The sequence below is a fragment of the Neomonachus schauinslandi genome, chromosome 4 (assembly GCF_002201575.2).
Source record: "Neomonachus schauinslandi chromosome 4, ASM220157v2, whole genome shotgun sequence".
Taxonomy (NCBI): Eukaryota; Metazoa; Chordata; class Mammalia; order Carnivora; family Phocidae; genus Neomonachus; species Neomonachus schauinslandi.
The window spans coordinates 63,090,758-63,109,556 of record NC_058406.1 but is presented as its reverse complement, the minus strand read 5'-3'; the positions used below and the strand labels follow the sequence as shown (position 1 = coordinate 63,109,556).

General features: G+C 38.2%; 1 protein-coding gene across 1 annotated transcript in view; it reads right to left on the bottom strand.

The window, feature by feature from the left end:
* The window catches only part of AK5 (adenylate kinase 5), a 238,586-nt gene that overhangs the window by 207,196 nt on the left and 12,591 nt on the right, over positions 1-18,799 (bottom strand). The window contains exons 4-5 of the mRNA XM_021678135.1: positions 14,515-14,684; positions 14,299-14,412 (exon numbers count right to left, since the gene is read on the bottom strand). Of these exons, the coding sequence (XP_021533810.1) occupies positions 14,299-14,412; positions 14,515-14,684 (284 nt within the window). The remainder of the gene's footprint in view (positions 1-14,298; positions 14,413-14,514; positions 14,685-18,799) is intronic.

Below are 18,799 nucleotides of genomic sequence, written 5' to 3'. Positions count from 1 at the left end.
CAGGGCACCCTTGTGCCCATATTTACTCTTCACAGAATGTAATGTGCTTATAGTCAGTGAGGCTAAATTAGTAGGATCTGAGAATAGTATCTTGGGCTCCCAAAATATATGACAGCTAGCTTAATTTGAATTTATATTTTTGGTAATTACTTAGGAGACTCAAATTATAAGTGTATCTGCATTTTCTCAAGGAACTGGCCTTTTCTATTAAAGACATTAAGGGAATTGGGCCTGGAAATTAAGGAAATACAGTAGTTTATGTTTGAGTGAATCACTGTGCAAAAAATGCAAAATGTTAACATTGGGAAAGCCTTTTGTCACTCATCCTTATCAAGCATTCCAGGGAAATGAAACCAACGCATACTGGCATAAAAGAATGAGGCTAGAGTTACTGAATAACTACTGTACGTAGTACATCGTAGGGCTGTGAGAAAGACAAAAGTAGTTACAAGACTCCCCACTTGAGCAAATTTGTATTTGTGCTGTATATTTTCCTTAGGCCTCTGAAGCTCCCCCTTCCACTATTCTCTCCCCAACCCTGTGCCCTGGGTGATTGCCCTTCTGGAACAAATCAATGGGTCCCTTGATCTCTAGTTTCCAGTTGGTTCTGCTCACTGGTGAACACCAGCAGAAGATCAGACGAAGGGAGGAGAGGAAAGTCTGGATATTTATTCCCTTGGCTCTCATCCTGTGGAGGTCACCAGAGGCTGGTTACCTCTCCTCAAGGAAGGTCAAGGCTTCGATGAGGAAGCATTTTTCATATGTCTGATTCTTTTTCTGGATTCAAGCAACTGCTCCCCCTTTTTGAATCTACAGGCCTAGGGAGGGTAACAAATTCCACTTTTACCAGCCTTGCGATAGTTTCCCCGGGTCCTACACACACCTTTATCAAGCGCTCTTCTGTGTAGCCTATCTGAGTGTGGCACATCTTTCCTGCTGGAACCTGACCAACACACCAATCTGATGAACCGACAGTTAAGAATTTAGGTACTATATGATAAGTGCCATATAAATCTTAAAGACAATTACCGATTTTGCTGAACAAGCTGAGAGTAAAGAGAAATCTCCAAGGCCTTGGGATCCTCAGGGAAATTGTCCAGAAGGAGGTAAGATTTGACAAGCAGTAAAAAATGACTATCAAGGAAAGACAAATAGCAAGGGAGTGAGGGCAAAATGTATGCAAGGGATGGTGGGAACCCAAACCCCATGCGGGTCAGACTGTACGGGGAATCTACACAGAGACACGAGAACCTTATGATATTAATATTGAGAAAACATCTTATGTGAAACTGCTCCCATTCTGAGGAATTTCTCTCCCACTCAAGAAAGTAAGGGTGAAGACTAGTGAAGATGACATTATTGGGGTAACTGTGGATGTGCTTCAATGTCAGTACTTTACTGTTGTTAGCAATGGCCTGCTTGTTCCATAACTATGGACGCACGCTATGGCTGAGAACCTCTGCTGTGTGCAATTAAACATCAAGTTGAAGTCTGCGCTTTAATGTGCTTAAGAATCAGCTTTGATTTTTAACTTGTTAAATTGCACATCCTTGGGTTCGACGTACAAGAAATTTTAATTCAGTAATTCTGTGAAGGGACCTGAACAATCCACATTTTTTAACAAGGCATGTACCTGACTCTGATACAAACCCTCTAGGGAGTCATGTGCTTGTGGACAATAATTGGCATTAAAAACTTTCAACCAAAAGAATGAATTAATGGCAGTGGTCTTTTAGAAAGATTAACCTGGCCACAGGATACAAGATAGACTGGGTGTGGAGGGAATAAGGACAAGGAAGGTGGAAGAGTGAGGACTCTAAAAGTCCAAGCAGGTGGATGGGAGCACCTGGCATGAAAAGGCTGGGAAGAAAGGAATTGAAGAGGAGAGACAGATATGAACAAAGTGAAGAATGAACGGGTCTTTCTTTACTGAGTGTCATGATGTGGTGGTTTAAAATATGTCAAGTTGTTTTGTTTTGTTTTTTTTGTGACACTCTCCCTATTAAAAAAAAATTGTGTATTCTTATTCCCCTCTCCTGTTTTCTGTGATGTATGGCTTTGGAAAGTGGGTTAGAAAAGGCAATCGGGCTTCCTTCTGGCTCTCTTGGGTTACATGCCTTTGGAGCCCTGAGCTGCTGTGAGGTCCAGCCACCCTGGGACCTCCATGTGGTGAGAAAGGAAGAGATGCCTGAGGAAGTCCAGCTGTTCCAGCCCCAGCTGGTTGAGTCTTCCCAAACCAAGCATCGGACATGTGAGTAAAGAAGCCTAACTCTGACCACTATTTAAATACCATGTCATGAGAGATCTTGGGTCAAAACCAGCCTGCCGAGCAGTTCTTGATTTCCTGATCCATAGAAGCATATGAAATTATAAATATTGTCATTTTATTTATTTATTTTTTTTATTCTTATGTTAATCCCTATACACTACATCATTAGTTTTAGATGAAGTGTTCCATGATTCATTGTTTGTGCATAACACCCAGTGCTCCATGCAGAATGTGCCCTCCTCAATACCCACCACCAGGCTAACCCATCCTAATATTGTCATTTTAAACCAATAAATAAATTTTGGATGATGTCTTATGTAGCAACAGTACCTAGTTTACAGGACAAAGTCAAAGAGGACTTTGATTTTATCTTTCTATGAAATTTGGAAATTGTCTTTTCTCTTTATATAAGGAAGTTGTAAAAACCTCAGCAGCCTTTTTACCTTGATTGGTCTTATAGTCACAGTTCATCAAAATATAAATAAATAAATAAATAAATAAATAACCATCTAGTAATATATTCTCAATTTCAAAACCAAATTATTAAATAATTAGAAGCAAACTTCTAAGTCATTAGTTCCATGGGGAAACAACCACATTTCCTCTAATGTTTTGCACAAAAGTGCTAATGCTTAGAAAAAATTTGTGTAATTAAAATTAAATCACTCCCCCTTAGGAGCAAATCAAATTTGTCTCCCTTAGGAACAGCAAATCAAATTATGTCTGTCAAATCAATTCACTATGCAAGTAGGATGACAGCCCTTTGAGGATAGGTTTTCTTTTATCTCTAAGTGTTTGGTTGTTTGCTTATTTATTTATTTATTTTTAAAACCTCTATTTATCTAGTTGAGAATGTCTCATATATCCAATTTCACTCATTCAAACTCAGAGCTTAACTCTATTTTTAGGCTCCTCTTAGATGGCAGAGTTGAGGCTAAATTATAGATCCTAGAGGAAATCACAACTAGAAAAAGAAAAAAATTTCACATAGTTACATACACCTGCTCCAGTCAGTCTCACCTTCTCTGATCCCACAGTGCATGATAGGTGGAATTCATAAGGGTTGTGTGCACTCATGGGCCCAACCCTCAGAAGCACAATTCCCTCGCTCAAGAAGCCTGAAGGAAAGCACATGAGTAAGAGTGGCATGATTATAGGACTAATCTTGGGTCCATTGCTTTATTTAAAATAAAGACTCCCAAGTGCTGGTGAAAGCGAAGGTGTCTTGGGTTGGAGGGGCTTTCAAGTGCTCTCTCCATTACCTTCCCTGCTTGACCACTCCACTATAACCCAGGAAAAATGCCTCGTGCCTGCTATTGCTAAGCATCAGTACCTCAACTATGATTGTCGTACCTCAAAACCACAAATAACACACCCCAGAAAACAAACCATGGTAAGCTGCTGATTTAAACAAGTTCTGAATTTGTGTTACACGTGATTATTGAAGTTAGCCCCGGTTGGTCTCTGAGTGTTACAAATCAAGACATATTTCATCCCCTTGGCCATGGTTCTTTTCGTAGGCTGTGGGCACTCCAGGAGGATGGCTCAAGATGATGAACTAAAGGGCAGGAAGAAATACTAGATCTTCTAATTTGTTAAATTTGACAAGTAAGAGAGATGAAACTTCCTAACATTTAATATTTAGACGGACAGTGTGGCCCCCACTATGTCAGACAGTCACATCACCTACAGAATAGGGTGTACGTATCTTTGTGAGGTATTTTTTTGTGATAAACCAATAATGAAAATCAGACACAGCGGAGACAAGGGGAGGACAAGGGGCACTGCAGGGTACAGACTCCAGTGCCTTGTAAGGGCCAGACTGGGGCTGAAACAGTGAGATACCAGCTGGGGCGGGCGTGGGGGATGGCCATGAACAAGACACCCCCTACACTGTCTAATGACAGCCCAGCAGTACTCAGGTATGGCAGCGTGAACGGGGAGCTGCTACCTCGCTACCATTGCAAGCCAAGGTAGAAATCTGCTTTTTAATCTGAAATCTCCTAATTTTAGAATTTAGCACACATTTAAAAAATAATAAAATAAGATTTAAAAATGTAAAAAAAAAAAGTCTGATGCCCACATTCAGTCTGAGTTTGTGACCTCAAGATTCCAGAAAGCTGGTGGTCTAAATATCTGTATCCTCTCCTTGGGAATCCTAGCTCTGTCTGCTTACTGGTGGCCTTAGGCAAGTTACTTAACTTGTCAGAGCTTCGGTTTCCTTATAAAGTGGAGTTAACAACAGCTAAGGTTGGGGAGTAAAGTGATAACACAGTAAGAATCCATTATAAAATACGTATATTCAAATGCAAGTTTCTAGAGACAATATACTTTGCTTGCACCAAAAACAAAATAAAAAATATACGAACAATGGAAAAATCAGGCTAGCTGATCACCAAATGGTATCAATAAATACAATAGAAAGTAAATGTCCGGATCTTTGGGACATTTGGCTCACAGAAGCATACATTATATATATATATTTATTACACTTGGAAGAAAATCAACCAGCATTATCATCAAAGAAATTCTGCACAGGTCCCCAACAAAGCTGCCAGAGGCACCAAAACACTCCCCATGTGAAAACCGCGTGGATGTGGATGCACAAGCCTAGCTAGGAAAGGAAAGGAGGCATCTCTGTGGGGCCACTCCCAAGAAAGGAGAAACTAGCAGGAAAAATGGATGAAATCAAAAGAGGGTACACAGAACGGGGGTGGGGGAGGGGGACACTGGCTTGGCTGAAATACAGAAAGCCAAGATGCGTACTGAGAACACCCCTACTCATCAGTGGGCTTCCAAGTGTTTCTGCCCCACAGTGTGAATGTCCCGACTCTAGCTGACAGATCACTGAAGTGGTTCTAGCCATTTTTAGCACAAGAAAAATTTCTTTCAACAGAGTTTTGCCTGGAACCTCAGAACATAAAATAAAAGCAGAGCTGTTCTGGGCTGCCTTAACACCTCAAGGTGGCCTCTGAGAGCTGTATCATCAATCTGAAGGTTCCCCTAGAAGGAACCTGAAGGTCCTTTTACCTTCAAAGCTTCTGACAAACAGGAAGGGAGGGCTATTGAAGGCCCTTCCGTTGTACAAATCTATGGAGTATTTGTCCTCAACATGTCTAATCGTAATAACCACTTCCTTTTGTTAAGCAGTCACTATGAGCCACACATTGTGCTAAGGACTATAGGTACATGATTGTATTTAATCTTTACAATAACCCTGTGTGATCTTATTATACTCATTCTTCAAAGGAAAACACTGAGGCCTCGAGAGGGTTGGTAAATCAGCCAAAAGCACATAGAAAAGGACAGTCAAAACCCACTGTAGTCCATTGACATTATAACCAACTCCACTGAATTAGATGAGGGTCTGAGAGATGGAACTCAAGATCACTTTTGAAGCAATCACCTGAGTCCTTCCTTTTCTGGATATTCATGACACTAACATCTGTCTTCCACTTCCCATCAACAAACACTGACTAGAACCCAATGTAGTAAAGAAATATATTAAGGTAGCAGGGCAGGTGTGGGGGTCATGAGAGTGGGAGTGGTGGGAAAATAAAAAGAATGGAAGGAAGTGTACAGCATGAATGAGACCGCTCTGCCCTAAGGACAGAACAGAAGCCTACCTGGGGGGGGGAGAGACAGACAGACACACTAACACAAAAATTCCACAAAGATCAACTGAGAATTGGTTAGGAAAAAAGTAGCTTATTTGTAATAGCAGCAAACCAGGAACAAAACCAACAAAAATTGTACAAGTCTTTCCTACGGAAAACTATAAAACTTTACTTATTGAGGAACATAAACCAAGACCTGAGTAAATGAAATGATAGGGCAATGTTCATGGATGGGAAGATGTCAGTTCTCTGAAAATTCATCTATATATAATATGATCTATATTGAAATGTAAATAAAATCTCAACAGTTTTTTTTATGTGTCTGACAAATTGATTCTGAAATTCATAAAGAAGAGTAAATATATAGGCATAGCCAACTAAAAAAAGAAAGGGAAGAGATTGTCCTTCAAGCATCAGGATATAACTTAGAGTTCTTTGATTGAAACCATGATATTGATGCAGAAAAATATAAAGAGACAAAGCACACCCGTGTCTATCCAGGAATAAGTCATTTCATTGAGGAAAATACGTACAAGGCAACAAGCAATCTTTGAACCACAGGATACATTTTTCATTTCCATTTAAAACATACAATAAAATTCTATCTCTACCTCACACTATGCACAACAATTAATGCAGATAGAATAAATACCTGAACTTCAAAACAAAATTAAAAATAAATAGAAAAATGTAGAATATTTTTATGAGACTGCAGGGAATATTTTCTTAAGATCTAAATGTAAAACTCCAAAAAATGTTGATAAATTTACCATATTAAAATTTAAAATTTCTGTAGGACAAAAGCTAGGACATGATTCTGTATGTCTCTCTGTCACAATGTGGAAAAATATAAATGGAAAAAAACATAATCAAAATACACAGCAAAAGATTAGTAACTAGAATGTCCAAATCAATAATAAAAACTCAAACAATCCATCAGAAAAAAAGGTACCAAGGTTGTATTTTGGCAATTCTCAAAAAAGGAGATACAAATAGCCAACAAACACATTTAAAAAAACATTTCAGTTTGCTAGGGATTAAGAGAATGCAAAATAAAATAGCAATGCCAAAACATTTACATTTCTAATCCATCAGACAACCTAAAATAAAAAAGATTTGAAATTAAGTATTGGTGAGGTATGGAGAAATGGGAAAAAAGGAATCATAAATTTATGGGGCCACTTTTTAATATCATATTTTTAAAAATCTAAAATATAGATTTAAAACTATACCCCCCACACACATTCCTTCTACATTAGAAAATCCATTTCTAGAAATATTCCTGAGAGATCTTCACATATGCAAAGGGAGATGTGTTCAAGGATGTTGGTCATAGTATTGTTGGCAGTAACAGAAATTTTAAAGTAACTTGATCGCCTGCTAATATGACATATTTATAGAATGTAGCATTATAAAGCAGTTAAAAGAATAAGTTAAGTCTATTTGTATCACAAACAGAGCTCAAAAACAGAATGCACAGTGAAAGAAAAAACTTAGGGGATGATATAAATAGCACTGAGGAAATAGCAGGAGCAGGTCACCGTGAGAAATAGGGAGTAGTCCAGCATGTAGAATGCAGAGGTAGAAAATATAATTGGAAAATTAGCTGGAGCCAGATAGTTGAATATATTGTTAATTACTGTTAGTTAAAAAAAAATAGATTTAGTGTAGGCTTTCCTCCTCCATTTTCAAGAATAGCACCTTTGAGTTCTTACTGGTTTCAACTTTACTGTTTGTAATAAATTCTCAGTACAGAAATCTAGTACAGAGATTCATCCATGAACTATGAAATTCTACAACCTTTAAAAAAAACACTTTGCTTATTAGGTTTCACCTTGGACTCTGGGCTATCTAGCAAAATCTTGGCTATGCAGTACGTTTGCTTGGTGGTGAAAAGATCTTAGACTTCCCATTTTTGCCCATTTTGATTCCTTTCCCCTCGCTAATTTGTTATTTCTTTTCAACAATCAGGTGGAAGGTGAAAAGAAATTTTTCAGATAGTAAGGACCTACCACCAAATGCAAGGAGACCAGGGCTACGCTCTGGCAGCAAGGAGTGTCTCCATCTCCTCCCCGCCCCCTGCAATGGCAGGCCAAGGGCTGGGAGAGCTCAGCTGTTAGGCTGAGAAGTAAGGGTGGGAAAGAAAGCATGCTGCTTGTGGTAGAAACTGCTGGCTGTGTCTCAAAATCTGTTTTCCCATCTTCCACAATAACAGTTCTATAGGCAGGTCATGCCCGAACACGTGACTCCACTGTCCAGTGGCCCTTGAAGTTAGGATGTAGCCATGTGACTTCAGTTCTCATCAATGTACTGTGAAGACTAATGTGCGCACCTTGGGGTCTGGGACTTAAGAAGGTGAGCACATGCCTTCTGCACTTTTGTCCCCTTCCAACCAGGTGGAAGCTGGCCTTGGGGCATGGCACGGCTGACCTCACTTTCACCATGCAAATGTCAAACATGTCCCAGGGTTTTCCAAGTGAGCTCTTGAGACCCCTGGAGATTGCTGAGACCCTTTCAGGGAGGCCACAGGTCAAAGCTATTTTTTTTTCAAAGCTATTTTTATACTAACAAATTACATGCCTTTTTCACCTTCATTCTCTCACAAACGCACAGTGGAGTTTTCCAGTGTCTACATGAAGCGTGATATCACAGCAGTTGGAATGCAAAAGCAGACCTAAGAATCCAGCTGTCTTTTACTAAGTTAGAAATTAAAGGGATTTGCAAAATGTAATGTTTCTCTTATCACTATTTTGTTGTTGTTTTGGAAAATAGGGTTACTTTTCATAAAAATGTGTTATTTACGTTAACCTGCATGAATTTATTGTTATTTTAAAATGACTTAATATTTTTAAATTTCTGTTTTTATTTCTCATATGATATCAATAGATATAGTCCATGTAATGAAAGCTTTTTTTTTTTTTTTTTTTTTAAAGATTTTATTTATTTATTTGAGAGAGAGAGAATGAGAGACAGAGAGCACGAGAGGGAGGAAGGTCAGAGGGAGAAGCAGGCTCCCCGCCGAGCAGGGAGCCCGATGCGGGACTCGATCCCGGGACTCCAGGATCATGACCTGAGCCGAAGGCAGTCGCTTAACCAACTGAGCCACCCAGGCGCCCTGTAATGAAAGCTTTTTGAGGTCTTTAATAATTTTTAAAAGTGTAAAAGGGTCTTGTGACCAAAAAAAAATTGAGAACCATTGCCCTAGGAGTTAGAAGAACAATGACCTGCATCTCTGAATGACTGTACGGGCTGAAGGTTCTCTGCCCTCATTCACGGTGCAGCTGTTACATACAAGAGAAATAAGTTTCTGTGTTATGTCACTGTGTCATTGTGCCTTTTTATTACAGCATCCTGGATTTACTCTAAATAATATAGACAATTTAGTCATATAAGTGGGGCACTACTATATCAAACTAACGACCGTATGTGGCGCTGATTCACTTGGGCAGTGAGAGAAAGAAATTTTAGGCTGGAAAATTAATAACACTTGATCTGCCACTGCCAAGTATTTGGTACAACTATTACTTGTGGTAACTTGGAAGGTAGACCATGTTCCTATGGAGCCCACAGCTAAAGAAATGACCAGAAAGAGCTAGAATGATCCTATGTGTTGACTGTTCTCTATTGCATTTAGCAACATACAACAAGAAACAGATAAACCTGAGAAAGAACTGACCAATTTGTAAACAGATAAAGAGAAAAGAAAGTGTCCAGTAACTTAAGACTTACCAGGTTGAAAAAATCAACTGCTTCTATACCTCCAAAGAGAAGAAGACCCAGCCCTGAGGCAAAACCCAGATTAAGGATGCTGCCTGTTTTTTATATGGCCTCAAAGTAACTACCATCAAAATGAGAAAACAAAGAAAGAAAGCAGCTTAATATCTATATCTAGAAAAGAACTTGGGTGTAATTACCGGCACATGGAACTAACTGGAAGCAAATACAGCAGACACTTACCAAATTTTTGAGGAAATGGTTTTACCAAAGCAACCATAAGCCTAGCCAGAAAAAGCTTGTTTTGTTTTTTGTTTTTCAAATTAAGAACAGCTCCCAAAGAAGGCATAGTCTCCCAACACAATACTTCGATGTGACCATGCAGGATAATGGACAAGAATAACTTTTCAGAAAGCCAAGGGCTTCAGAAGACAATTGAGAACGAGGAGCTGAAATCACTCTACTGCTAGGGAAAGGATTTGTTATTTGCTATGGTTCAGTGACTACCATATATATTGCCAAAATTCCCTTTTCTGAACAGGAGCCTTTATTTCACTTCTCCTGGTCTTGTTCCTCCACTATTTATTGGTGGTAGGGTGGGAAGACAATGTGATGTTCAGTTTGTAGGTGGTTGAAGAGTCTAATCTGGACTTAATGGAGAGAACTTACATGAAGTAGAGATTCTTGACTTTTGATCTAATGATGGCACTCTGGGTGTTTTCCTTGGGGGTGAGTGAGTACGTTCTATGTTGGGAAGAAGGGAGCATGCCGACATTTGGATTGCCAGAGGGGTAAACTGTGGCAGAAGTTGCCAGTTCGTTTTCTGATCCTTCCATAGTTACAGAACTGTAGGCAGGCACCTGGCCACCCAGCTGGATTATACTTCCCAGCCTGCCTCACAATTGCAACATGACTAAATTCTTAAAATTGCTACGTGAGCACTACCCAGATCTGGGACTTCAGACCTTCAGAGGTTTATGTTCTCTTCCCCTTATGTGCCAGCTGGAACCATATGTGGTAGCAACCCTTCTTTGACCCTACAGATGAGGAAAGCATCCCAGGAGATGGCAGAACAACAACGTGGAAGGAACCATGGTCCCTAAATGACCTCAAGGAGAAAAGCTGTCTAGTCAATCTGTACTTCACAATGATACTATTCCCTAATATAAAAAAATACACTTCTTTGTTCTATAAGACACTTAAGTGCTAGGTAAGACCATCAGTATATATGGCCGATATAAGAAATCCATCTCTTCTTACGCCCTGGACCTGTGAGGAAGTCTTGGGGAAAATTTCTGCATGCATGTATATATGGGTCCACAGGCACACACAAAAGAGCTAATTAAAGAAAAACCTTGTGGAGTTGTGGTATAATGAAAAATATATATTTAGTTGTTGTCTCTGATTCCTGGCACAGAGCTTTTAAAACCTTCAGAATTACCTGAGTGATAGGACTGTCTTCTGTTGTTCATAATGAACACCTTCTGACCATACCTCAGTCTAAGCTAGTGAAGTGACTTAGGTGGGGCCCAAAATAATGTCAAACTATTGGAGTTTGTTGGCAGAGAGACCAAACATGAGATTAGAAGGTGGGAACTTTCAGCCCCATTCCCTGGTCTCCAGGCAGAAGGAGAGAGATTGGGTTAGAAAAACTCAGCAATGATGTTTGGAGAGCTTTTGGGTTGGTAAACATGCTGAAGTGCTGGGAGGGTGGTGCACCCAGAGAGAACATGGAAGCTCTGCATTCCCAATCCCACACTGTGCTCTACACATCTCTTCCGTTTGGCTATTTCTGAGTTGTACCTTCGTCATAATCCCCTAAATGTAAGTAAAGCATTTTCTTGAGTTCTGTGAGTCATTCTAGCAAATTATCGAAACTGATGAGGGTGTTGTGGGAACCCCAGAATTTATAGGTGATTGGACAGAAATACAGGTGGCCTCTAGAACTTGTGACTGACCTCAAGACTGTGGGGGCAGTCTTGTGGGACTGAGCCCATAACCGGTAGGGTCCATACTAACTCGGATAGTTAGTGTTAGAATTGAATGCAATGATCAGACATCTTGTTTGTGTTGAGGACTGGAGAATTGGTAGGGAAAACCCTCACCCATTTGGTGTCAGGAATGGTACCAGAAAAACAGACACCACAAGAGCTTAAGCCTACATAGGGTACGGAGTAATCAGGGTGGACCCTAACACTTTGCTTTACATAAACACTTCAGCTTTGCCTCTGCACCCTCTGAACTCTGGGAGCTCAGCTGTGGTGGCATCAACCTCAGCACAATCGTTCTGCTTGCAGTGGCCAAGAACCTCTAGGCTGTTACAACGCCAGCCTAAGAAAGATGTCAGACTGGACTTTTCCAGCCTCGGACGAATGGCTGAGAACAGCAAATGCAAGTGACTGCATGTCTTACAGAGAGATACCAGACCATTTTATAGAACTTGTTAACAGGTGTCCCCAACCAGTATTATGACCCCTGGCCCATCACCCATGTGCAGGCTTTGTAAGAGAAAATGGAGACTGGTCAGACATCCAGAGTGTTGGCAGAGAGCTACACGCTTCCTACCCCTTCCCCACTACCTGCCCCACTGTAAGTCACGTGAGGGAGAATTTCAGGAGTCTGAGACATCACTTTGGATTCCTGAGGCTGAACCAGGTCCAAGAAGACATGTCAAACTGAATGGAAAACTGAAGTTTTCATTTCATATTGGACTTCTTTTTTTTAATGAAAAAAATTTTCCCCAGCTTTATTGAGATATAATTGGGGACTGGGCTTTTTATTACCGGAAAGTGAAACTATCCGTTACTATTTGAAAGATTCATTTATTTTTTTATTTAAGAGAGGGGGGAGGGGCAGAGGGGCAGAAGGAGAGGGAGGGGGAAAGAATCTCAAGCAGACTCCCCACTGAGCACAGAGTCTGACCTGGGGCTCCATCCCACGACCCTGAGATCATGACCTGAGCTGAAATCAAGAGTTGGACCCTTAACCGACTGAGCCACCCAGTAGCCCCTGTCTGTTAATATTTTAAAGTGACCAGGAAAGCTAAGAGATCTACCTGAGTTATTATTCAGGGGAGAAGAAAGAGACTCACAGCACGTTCGAAAGGCAAGAGAGAAGAAAAATCAAGAAGCTCCTGCTGCTTGTGCCCACCAAATGCATGTTATTCAATACATAGGGGGGACTGGGTTTGAGTGGGGATGCCTGCCTTGGCTCTCTTGGGCCTCCACTAATAGCCAAGACTCACATAAAACAACTGCCACAGTACCCATTTTCAACAGCAACATCGGGTGAGGCAACAACAACAAATTGATTTTTCTAGTTTTTCTCTCGTCAAGGCCTGAGCAATTAGAACCAAATCCTTAAACTGAGAAAGCATGGAAGGTTCCGGACTACTGCGGGAAAGAGAAACCTGAGGAGGGGAGAAAGACATTCCAGCACAACAGATGTCCCCAAACAGTTAACCTGAATATTCAGAGAGGCTTTATGAAGCCGACTTCTGGCTTTGAACGGCCTAACACCAGACTTCTTTTATATGACATACAAATTTACATCTGATTTGACTTTGTTCTCTCTGATATCATATCTGTAATATGTTAAAAGCTAAGAAAAAGATAAACAAGTCCATAGAAAAAATAGGCAAAGGAAAGCAGATAATTTACATGAGAAATAGAAATCACCAGTAAAGTATCTGAAAGTGTACTTAACTCTAGTAGTAACTCAAGAAATGTACATTTAAAAGATGAAATACTGTTTCTTACTTATCAGGTTGGCAAAAATCTTAACTATGAATTCTATCTGGTTGGAAAGGATCTGGAGAAATATACTTCATTCAATGTTGATGGGACTATAACTTGGAAAAGTCTTTTTTGGAGGACCATTTGGAAATAGCTATGAAAATTAAAAATGCATTTGTATATGAGCATGCACACATGTACATGCATGGCTGTGTGTGTGTTTAATGTACAGAAAATAGCCTAGAAGGATCTATAACCAGCTTAACAGTGTTTCTATTTCTTAGGAGAGGAGGGCAGTGGAATGGAATAAGGGTATTAATGAACTTTCACTTTTTACACTGGACTTAAAATTTTTATGACCACAGTGTTATTTTTGTAATTAAAATTTTACATGAAAAATCAGTCACCCTCCTTCTCAAAGATTCAATAGATATGCAAAATATCTTAATTGATTTATTTCCCTTAAAAATGTACATATTAGGTGTTGAGCATGCATAGTCTACTGAAATTTGAGTAAACTTCGGCTACCTGAACCCTACCTTGTTATAGGTAGGTGGTTTAGTAATTTACACCCCAGTTAAGAGGGCTTCCTAATTTGGTAACAATATAAGTACAGGGTGGTGTTTTATATTGCTGGGCAGTATGGACAGGCTTGTTTTAAGTAATTAAAGATTCAAAACATAATCTTAGGTAAAGTATTTTGAAAAAAATTCAGAGAGATTTGCATTTTTTAGATAAAAATCATGAATTCTATTATTAGTTTTTATTTTTTTGGCAGAGATGGTCTCCAATTTTTAGGCGTGCATGCCAAGGAAATGACCTTCTGCTAATCCATACTGATGTACTTTCCTGTTTTCAGACCAGAATTCTTTCAGAACAACAGCAAGTCTTCCAAGAAATCTTTTTTTTTAATCTCAAAGTTTTAAGCAAAAATAGGTCATTTAAAATATAGAGATATTCTTACTTGGTCCTCAAAAGATAGAGCCTGGGCAACATCTCTTGGAAAGCCATCGATAACAATGCCTTCTTCATCGGGTATTTGCATCAATTTCTGTTTTATCTCTGTAATTGTCGTCTCCTTTTACAAATTAAAAAAAAAAGATGAAAAAACACAGTTAAGCTTACACTCACCACTGCTATAAAAATCTTTGCAGAATAGAAGCAAATTACACAGCAGTACCTGTGGGGCCAATTCTCCAGTTGTAATTATTTTGGCAATAAGACTCCATTTCCTATTGCTGCTGGTATTGTGGATCTTCTTTCGTAATAATTCTCCCACCGAAATGTATTGGAATCCATAACGTTCTGCAATTTTCAAACTTTGAGTACCCTTTCCACTTCCTGGACCACCTATCAGTTAAAATAGGCAAAATTGTGACCTTCTGATACAAGAAGAAACTCCTTTTTATACAGCTACTACCCCTGCCTTGAGATGCAGAGTCTAGATCACCAACAGCAGAGTGGGCAACTCCACGCTCGTGCCATTCTCGGTGCTAACTCTGAATGCAAAGCAAGTGTAGACTAGCCAAGGGAAGGACAGAATGACGATCAACTTTATTAGAGGAAAGAGACACCTTTTCCTTTACTTATTTTTGTAAATAACTAATTTAGAAAATTGGACAATGCAGTTGAAAGAAATTGTTTCATGTTCTCCTTTGTAAAACCTAATTGTTTTTTCCTTTATAATCAAAGAAAAATCTATGGGACACAAGAGACAATGACCAAAATAACAGACATGTGTTCCATGCCAACAAAGAGCTAATGTGCAATTTGGTGAAATGTAACTATTATTTTTAAACCCAAAGGGACATCAATATTGACAGTTTATTTAAATCTTTTTTTTTCTTAACTCCGTTCATGGGTCTCCTTGCTTCATCTCCTTTAAATTCCACAGAAGTTTTATGTAATGAATACAGAATGAATGGAATAGGTTCTTAAAGCAGAACAGTTTCATAGAGCTCATGATAATTTCAATTTTGTAATATATTAGTATGAAGTAATCAACATTTTGCAACCTTACTCAATACTAATCGTTGATAATTACCATTTACTTTTCAGAAGCTTAAGTCCTAAAATAATTATAAAATATATGCCTCAGATTTTATTTCCAATCATATTGGATTATTTTAATTTATATTTCTAAACAATCTAGACTAACTAGAATCTAAAATCTGAACAAATTTCTAAATAAAGCACATAGCAATCAGCCCAGCCTGATTTTGATTTGTTACTTTTTTTTTTCTTTAAAGACTCTACTTACATGGGAGAGAGAGAGAGCATGAGCAGGGGGAGAAGGAGGGATAAAGGAGAATAAGAGGGCAAAGCAGACTTCTCTTGGAGCAGGGAGCCCAATGACTCTGGGCTAGATCCCAGGACACTGAGATCATGACCCGAGCTGAAGTCAGAGGCTTAACCAACTGAGCCACCCAGGTGCCCCGATTTGTTACTTCTTAGTAATTACCAAAATGAAATATTTTCAAGTATTTAAGCATAAGTTATTGACTATAGACAAAATATTTCTAAAGGTTAATGTCTAATAAGGAATGAAATGTTTTGGTAATACTCACTGAAAATAATTATAATTTATTAAGTAATATTGAAAAAAAAATTCAATAGAAAAGTGAGTTGATGTTCTCCCTACTAATTCAATATATCAAGCTTTTGGGGGGGAGTAGAAGTAATTTTATATATAATTATTTAGTAATTATTTTTTGCAAATGGTATAAGTAAAAAAGAAAGACAGGTGTTTTGTTTTTTCTGAGAAGAGTTCTGAATGAGTAGACACAGTTGGCCAGGGCTTATTTCCTCTTTAAAAATTTTAAAGTGCAGGGGCGTCTGGGTGGCTCAGTTAGTTAAGTGTCTGACTTTTGATTTTGGCTCAGGTCATGATCTCAGGGTCCTGGGATGGAGCCCCGCCTCAGGCTCCTTGCTTGCTCTTTCTGTCTCTCCCTCTCAAATAAATCTTTAAAAAATTCATAAATAAAAATAAAATTTTTAAAGCACAGAATTCTAAGATCTATGAGAATCATTTAACCCCAATACCAAGTAATACACCTGATAACATGTGGTTTCCCCTTTTTGCTGCTTTATTAAAATCAGGATAGGAATTTGTTTGCATGTTCAACCATTCTAAGAAACTCTAAATCCTATCCTATTAGATTTAACATTATGAACTACTACTAGATTAAATTCATTACTTTGCAAATAAAAAGTAAGTTTTGGTTCTAAATGGCTGTTTCTGGCCTATTAACCTATGGTGCAGTTCATGGATTGGCTTGAAATAAAAAATTATATGAATAACTCCATCAAATTTGAGCTGATTTGATCCTTGAAGAATGAAAGTTATCTTTCATAAACTGTATTTCCACACTTTATCTCATAAACCATCAAACTAAGAGATTATAAATCCCACTGAATTAAACAAAAAATCAAGCATGCTAGGAAAGTTATGGCACCTTCGGGAAAAAAATTTTTGTCAACTAATGGAAGCAAATAACAGACAACACAAACATGAGTAGTACAGTGGAAGAGAATAACATTAATTTATTAGATGGGTTTGATTAACAAATTAATTTCATGTTCTTCTCTCTGAAACCAGAGTGAGCTTAATCTTACTCTATTTATTTATCTCTAATACTTATAAATATTAGGATCCATCTAATTCTTAGATTTTATAATTAACATAAGAGAGATTCATGTCTGTGCCAAGAAGGCTGGCTTTAATAAAAATTCTGCATCATCAGAAAGGAAATTTTGTTTATTTGAATGTAATACCATGTGGGTATCTGCACCTCCTCCACTCCTTTTTTAGGCTGGTACCAATAAAATTTGTAAGCTTCAGGTACAATTATAATTCCTCAAAAATCATAAAATTGCCCCAATTTTCTCAGATAACCTAAAGTACGGTTTTTCCTTTCTTCTCGTATCTCAATCCTCTAAAATCTAGAAGTTATTTACACTCATTGGTTCTGCATCATTCCTGGAATACATAAAACTTTATAGTGTGTAAGCCTAAAACCATCACACTCTTGGGAAGCCAGTTGATTTTACTGAGTAAAAAAGAACTGTGGAGTTCTTTGAAGCGGAGGAGATTTGAAGCATTTATATCTTCTCCAAAGATCTTAGTTTATTGAAATATTTTAGTCATTTTCATATAAAATTCACAGTGCACAAAAAATTCATGTATGTGTTGTTTTACACAAGAGCATTTTGGTATTACACATTTTTCATGGACAAACAAGCCTCCATTTGTTTATCCTATTAATAATCACCAAAATTTTAGTAACAGCAACAAGAAAAATAAAATTGAAAGAATATTTCATCACAAAATAGCAAAATAATTTCCAATTATTCTTCACCTGTAGCTCTATGTTTTAATAAAGGATTTCCTTATCCTCTAGGTAAGGACCTCAAACTTTTAAGCATATACAGACAACATTCCATTTTCAAGAACAGTAAGAGATTTATGGCATAATGGTGGCTACCATACGTCGTAAGAATAATGACTTTTAGAAAGAGACTTTCTATACTTTCTTCCTACAATATTATTTTAAACAATTCAGGGTTAAATATATTTGCAATTTCATTTTCATTACACTGAGAGATGGACCAATGTCACTCCTTCTACTCTGGTGAACTTAAATTCTTGTTATAGCTTGGTGTGTTTATTTAGATGCTTTTTTCCTAGTTGCCATCATCATTATATCTCCTGGAAATAGTACTTATTTGCATGGGGGCTGTATTCATTTTGCCCTCTGTTAACGTTACTGACAAGAAGAGCTTTGAACATTTCACACTCGATTTTCACTTTTGGTCATCTCTGTGAAAGCTGAGTGAAACTGGAATGTGAGACAATGATAACATATTGCATGTTCACAGGTCTCCTCATGATTTTTACAGATTTTGAGGAAGTTAGAATTTGCAAGAATGGTCAAAAATGCATTTTGCAAAAGACTTTCAACATTTTCCATATCCATTCCTTGTGAAATGATATCAGACTAGTAATTTCATACTCATTCATAGTAAGCAATGTTAAAAAGTAACTTTTATTATTATTTTGATTAATACTTAGATGTTATGTGCTGTGTAAAACACTATTCTATTAGATTTGCCTGTCTGAAACATCAAAACTTAGACTTTATTTTAGGTGCCAGTTTGCCATATGCAAGATTTCATTTATATGAGTTGTTACCAACATATTATTATTATTATTACCCTCTAAAGTTAATAGTGAATAAAAATTCAATTTGTTGAGTTAAAAAGAAAAAAACATATCATGTTTATTAAAAAAAAAAAAGAAGAAGAAGAAGAAGAAGATAGCAGGGGGGAAACCAGAGGGGGAGATGAACCATGAGAGACGATGGACTCTGAAAAACAAACTGAGGGTTCTAGAGGGGAGGGGGATGGGAGGATGGGTTAGCCTGACGATGGGTATTAAGGAGGGCACGTTCTGCATGGAGCACTGC